Source organism: Aspergillus foveolatus (assembly GCF_047715535.1).
Source record: "Aspergillus foveolatus strain CBS 279.81 unplaced genomic scaffold BDW70scaffold_15, whole genome shotgun sequence".
Taxonomy (NCBI): domain Eukaryota; kingdom Fungi; phylum Ascomycota; class Eurotiomycetes; order Eurotiales; family Aspergillaceae; genus Aspergillus; species Aspergillus foveolatus.
Genome location: NW_027396079.1, coordinates 192,152 through 198,512, shown reverse-complemented (window position 1 = coordinate 198,512; position 6,361 = coordinate 192,152). Strand labels below are relative to the sequence as shown.

Genomic DNA, 6,361 nt, shown 5'->3' with positions numbered 1-6,361 from the left:
TTTTTTTTTTTTTTTTTTTTTTTTTTTTTTTTTTTTTTTTCCTTATTTCCCCTTTAGCAACAATGCGGTGCACTGATGTCGCGTGCTAGACGTACTGAATCAACCTCATACTCGTGGTGGGCATAGCGCTTCTTGGCATTATCCAGCCACAACTGATTCAAAGCATCTTGCGGTTTTAATTCCTTCCGCACTTTCCGCAAGCCACTGACTTTCGAACATTGACTCGTTCGGAAATTTTGCAATCGCTTACGTTGCTTCAGGGAATAGACATTCACGCTCGGAAATGCAAGAAGGCTACGTATTCCTGCCTACTAGTCACGACGCGGCCTTACGGACTTTGTGTTGACGCGGCCCAGCCATGTACGGGGCCATGGTTGGCAGCGACTGCAAGTGGGACGGCCTGGACTGAGCTCTCTCCACGATCCAGTATTTTACCGTACGCTGGCTAGTTTGTTTCATATTGAGCTTACGTTCGGCGGGAGTACGTGCAAACAATAACACATCTTCTCGAGCGGCATTGACATTGGTCCAGGCTACATATTTGCGAGACATAAAGCTACTGACGTCGTCTTTTTCCGTCGCTCGCTTGTCGAGTAAATCGATAGAGCCCGCAGAGCCCGCTAGTGCAAGCAGAGCCAGGTGGAGTCTGCAACGAATGTTCCAAAACCGCCAATCATCACTGCCGACGAAACAGTTCTAAAGCAACCGGAGTTTCCAACCGGCTGTGGGGCAGTCTCGTACTAGTCGGATGATTCGCAGTTCGCGCCTCGTATCATGCTTGCGAACAGGTTGACGAGGCAGTCTACGCCATGGCCACTACTTTGCTCAAGCGCTCGGAGCATAAGGTGATTGGGATGTTTGGAGTTGGGGCAGCCCTGCTGAAGGCTGACGGCTGCCGACCGAGGCGTTCTTCTCTCTCGAGTCTCCCCAGTGAATTCGCGATAATCCCGATCTTCACTCTCGAAACAAAGTCAAGCAAGCAAGCATAGCCACACCCCTCACTCTACTGACGATTGTTGCTTGTCATAATATCATTGTGTCGATCCCTTCCCACTGCTTCTATTCTCCTTCCGGGGTTATCCCCTGGAGATACGTACATTGTACGTTTGCAGAATACCCCGCGCTCCTTATTTGGAGGGAGAGACCACGCTCCCATTGTCCGGTATTATATCGAGGGAACCAGACTGGGTGATGTGAAGAATCGATGCGTCTCCTCGCCCTCGCTTCCTTGGGAGCATTCACCCAATGCCTCCGCGCTCAGATTTCGGTTATTTGCATCTTGGTTGTGCTGCTTAGCAGACCACAACCAGCTTCTGCTGAAGTCGATGCTGTTTTCAAGTCGGTAAGTGAGGCTGCACCTGTAGCACTCAATTGTTGCTGCTAATACATTTTTGAAAGCGGCCTGATCTTTATTCTCCGATCTTTACCTTCGAACGTCGTGTCCCCCAAAGTTTATACCCCGGCTACATTTTCCTGGGACCATACGAGGCAGCCAACTCAGGTCCTTACATTTACGATAATGATGGGGTATGATTATGGATTAATCATGCATCCACACTAAAGCTAATGAATGTAGGACTTAGTTTGGAGCGGTTGGGGCAATTCTGGCCCTGGGAATGCTCATGGTATGCATGTATGCCAGTACAAGGGAAAAGACCATCTATGTTTCTTCCAGGGGATTCAGCAAAACGGATATTGTCGGGGCCATGGTGTCATCATGGACAATCATTATCACATCGTTAAGACCGTAGTCCCCGGCGGTGGTATGGCAGCAAGCGACATGCACGAGTTCAAGCTCATCAACAACGGGAAGACGGCCCTGATGACGGTTTACCAGCAGCGACAATTTGACATGAGTATATGGAACATCAAAGGTGGCATGGGCTGGTTGATGGAAAGCGTATTTCAGGAAATTGATGTGGAAAGCGGCAAGGTGCTTTTTGAATGGAGATCGCTTGACCATGTCGACCCATCAGTCAGCTATACTTACCCTGGCCACACGGATACCTCGGGCACCGGGCTGGAACCGCGCTCCCCGTGGGATTACTTTCATATTAACTCGGTCGACAAGAACGCTGATGGGGACTATATTATCTCCTCGCGCCACACGTGCGCGATTTACAAGATCTCGGGTCGCGATGGGTCTATAATTTGGACGTTACACGGTGCAAACCCGACCTTTGAGAACATCAACTTTAGTTTCTCACAGCAGCATGATGCCCGTTGGTTAAGCGAGAATTCGACCCATACGTTGTTGTCGTTGTACAACAATGGTTACAACGGTTTCAACCGCACGCACGAATACTCTTCAGGCATGGTTATTTTGATAGATCATGTCAATAAGACTGCCACCCAGCTTCGGGAGTATGCGCCTCAAAACCACGATATGATCAGCTCTAGCCAGGGCAACATGCAGGTGCTGCCGAACGGGAACGTTTTTATAGGCTGGGGAAACAATGCCTATGTCTCTGAGCACGATGAGGAAGGCAATCTTCTGCTCTGGGGCTATATCGACAAGGGCAACATCATGAACTACAGGGCCCAAAAATTCCAGTGGGAGGGTAATCCCACAGACATTCCAGCTCTATGGACATATTCTAAGACGAGTGATATCACTGCCTCAACCACCTTCTACGTCAGCTGGAATGGCGCCACCCGCGTCAAGCACTGGCAGTTTTACGGCACAAACAACTCTACCGGCAACTATACACTGCTTGGAAAGACCCGAAAGGATGGATTCGAAACAACTTATATAGTTCCTGGTTTCTACCGCTACACATATGCCGAAGCGCTTGACGCGAAAGGAAAAGTCCTCGGCAAGTCACGCGAGCAGTTTACCTTCACGCCGTCGCCAGTCCTCCAGGCCTACTGCGAAGAGACGAACTGCGAGAATACTGAAGCCTATGGCGTTCCTGGCGAAGAAGGCGCACAGGCTCTCATCCCCGAAGCTGGCCTTAATACCGTTCCCTGGGTTGACCCTGACCATCCCGGTGCGCACCATACTTGGGGACTTACATGGCCTCCTGTTCCAGAGGAGAAACCGGAGAATGCGAAGACTGTTTACAGTAAGTATAAGATCTACCCCTACCCCCACATCCACCTTTTGCCTCTTACACAGCTGACGGCTCAGATTCAGTAGGCTGGGTCGCGCCGACGTTCGGTGTTCTTCTAGCCGTCATCGGTATCTACATCGTGCTCCGGATGTATCGCAGACACCAGCTTTCTCGCTGGGGAAGACGGAGACCATCCGAACATCTAGACGGGGCCAGCGAGTCGAAAGCCTCGTCTGTAGTTTCGAATTTGCCCTGGTGGAGCTTGTGGCGATGGACGTCTGGTACTGGCGAACCAGCACGTTACCTGCCTCTGAGCGAACAGAGGCAAGCGCGGGATGATGCGCGATCGAGATAGTACAGCTTAGTATCAGTAATAAGTTAATGTCTATACCCCTGTATATTATCATAATATTTTTCGATCCAGGAAAGTATGGCCGAGTACGACTCGGACATAATGAGGCCAGCCTGGCGCTTGTAGAAATGCAGTTCGACCACCTGTAAGCTGCTGGTGAAGGTGAAACGCCGTACTCCAAACAGTACTCAAAGTAATGTCAAGCGGAAGCGTTAGCCGATGATAGTTTGGATCTCTGTATTGCAAATACGACAATACAGAAACAGTGGGGAGCGTCGCAAGCTCGGGAATAATCCTCCTAAATTAATGCACTCCGCAGCTACAACCGAAGATAAAAGCGATCCAAATAATGACGCGCGGTTACGGGAGACTTGACGGAGCGTCCGAGGTCAAGAATAGTAGACAGAATAGAGAATCGTAAGTTTCTCTTTGATTAAGGAGTTGGGCTGTAGATGGCTAGTACTATCAGATAGCATAGAAGGAGTAAGGAATGTTCTTTGGGGATACGACTGATCCAGTAGGCGCACTGTTGACCTTACTGTATCGCTTGCCTTCCATCACTGCCAAACGAGCTTCTTCTCTCACTCTCCCACCTCCAAGACCAAGCCCAGCCTCTCGTTACCTTCTGTGCTTCTTCGATTCGTACTACTGTTATTAGTACTATTCCATATTTGCCGGATAAACTCCGTCGTCCACTCCCTTTTCTTTTCTGACGTCGTCCAGCCCACTAGCGCTCTTTAAACGGCCCGGTCAACCTCACTCTCACCTAAGTCGCCCTGATGACTGGATCCAATCGCCAATCGCCGGGCTCTTCTGTTTCACCTAATAACAACAGCGTGCCCTCTCCGTCTATCCAAAATCCTAAGTCTCGGAATGCCCGTCACTCCCGCAACGTCTCTTGGGCTACCGGTCTCGATCAAGGCGGCGAATCCTCTTCCGACGGCTACACTCAACAGCAGCGCCGTCGCGGGTCTATCTTCTCTTCGTCCCACGCCCCAGAGGGCTTTTCAGGCCGCAACGACGATAGCGACGAGGCAATGGCATTGAGGAACACCTCGTTTGACTGGAACGACACTGCCAGAGGCCATGTTCGGTCACGATCTCAGAGCCAGCAACTGCCAGCGCCTGGTACGGTGGAGATGTCGCCCCCGCGGCCGGGCCCCGTGACCTGGATGTCTCTACCGCAGAAGAAGCAGCTGGCATTGCTTGGTCTATGCCGGGTGTTTGACTTCCTTCAGATCGCTTCATTGCAAGCGTACATGTTCTACCAGCTCAAGTACTTCGACCCGAACCTTTCCGATTCCGATGTCTCTACGCAGGCTGGTATCCTCCAGGGTGCCTTTACGGCCGCCCAGTTTGCAACGGCGATTCCCTGGGGGCGAGTTGCTGATGCGGAGTGGGGTGGACGCAGGTTCGTCCTCCTCACTGGGTTGATTGGGACTGCGGTCTCTTGTCTAGGCGTTGCGTTTGCAACCTCGTTCGCGCAGGCCGTCTTCTGGCGGTCGTTTGGTGGTGCTATCAATGGAACTGTGGGCATTATCCGAACTATGATCGCGGAGAATGTCAAGGAGAAGAAGTACCACTCTCGGGCGTTCCTGATTCTCCCTATTGGGTTTAACATCGCATCTCTTTTTGGGCCTGGTAGGTTTGCCATATTGAGCACTGCGAGGACTGTTGATTAACTCGCACAGTTATGGGTGGCATGCTCTCCGATCCGGTCAGAGCCTACCCTTCGCTCTTCGGTCCTGACTCCTCGTTTGGTGGTAAAGATGGGGTCCAGTGGCTTATTCGTTATCCGTATGCGCTGCCCATGCTGGCTAATGCGTTCTTTCTTACTTTCTGTGCGGTTTGCGTTGCCCTCGGTCTCGAGGAGGTAAAGTCCCTTGAATCATGTATATCAGGTGCATGCTAATAGTCGCAGACTTTGGAAGCGTGCAAAGGAAAGCCTGGCCTTGGTACATATTCCTTACGCCTTGTTGCTCGCGGTGTCAGAGCACTCGTTCCTTCGTCCTCGCCTCTCTATTCGAGACTACCTTTTGCCGACTATGAAGAGTCGGGGCCGCTGCTGGGAAGAGCCAACGAGACGTACGAGCTTGAAGAGAAGTCGACTAAGACTCCACGCCATACTCGTGTCCTGCCATTCCGACGGATCTGGACCAAGAACGTCCTGTGCACTTTGCTGGCTCAGGCATTCTTCGACTTCCAGATGGGGTAAGTTTACTTCAATATCTAAGTAACCAACCTGCGCACTAACTTGACTAACTAGTGCATTCAACAACCTCTGGCTTCTCTTCCTGTCTACCCCTCGCTACGACGCAAACGACCCAGCCAGCCCCGCGCAGCACCTCCCATTCATCTTCACAGGGGGACTTGGCATGCTTCCCCAGAGTGTCGGCTTCGCAACCGCCATCCTAGGCGTAATCGGCATGATCCTTCAATTCACCATCTACCCTTCCATCAACGGCCGTCTCGGCACAGCAAAGAGCTACCAGTACTTCCTCACCCTCTTCCCCGTCGCCTACGCCTTCGCTCCGTACATCGCCCTCGCCCCCTCAAGCACTCCGCCCCCGGGCCAAGCCAACGGCGGCTGGGTCTGGTTCTCTATCATCATCGTCCTTTTTCTGCAAGTCACGGCGCGCACATTCACCCTTCCCACCTCAATCATCCTTCTCAACAATTGCTCACCGCACCCGTCTGTCCTTGGAACAATCCACGGCATCGGGCAGTCCGTCTCCTCCGCATTCCGTACGATAGGGCCGATCTTCTCGGGATCCTGGTACGGTTATGGCTTGGAAATCGGCACCGTTGGATTCGGATGGTGGCTGATAGCCCTCGTTTCTGTCTGTGGCTGCATTGCTGCGATTTTCGTTTACGAGGGGTCTGGACATGAGATTTTTCTTCCCGGTGAAGAAGAGGATATGTGATCTGCTGTGCTTTTGCTCTTCGTATATATAGT

At 51.7% G+C, this 6,361-nt stretch overlaps 1 protein-coding gene across 1 annotated transcript; it reads left to right on the top strand.

The window, feature by feature from the left end:
• Positions 1-670: 670 nt before the first annotated feature.
• Positions 671-6,329, top strand: BDW70DRAFT_166777 (ASST-domain-containing protein; the record flags this gene model as incomplete). Its single annotated transcript, XM_073742079.1, has 9 exons — positions 671-1,342; positions 1,399-1,527; positions 1,584-1,625; positions 1,676-3,065; positions 3,119-3,352; positions 4,177-5,046; positions 5,097-5,278; positions 5,327-5,616; positions 5,672-6,329. Exons 1-9 carry the CDS (start codon positions 1,205-1,207, stop codon positions 6,327-6,329), a joined length of 3,933 nt encoding a protein of 1,310 aa, XP_073597423.1. The 5' UTR covers positions 671-1,204.
• Positions 6,330-6,361: the final 32 nt, after the last annotated feature.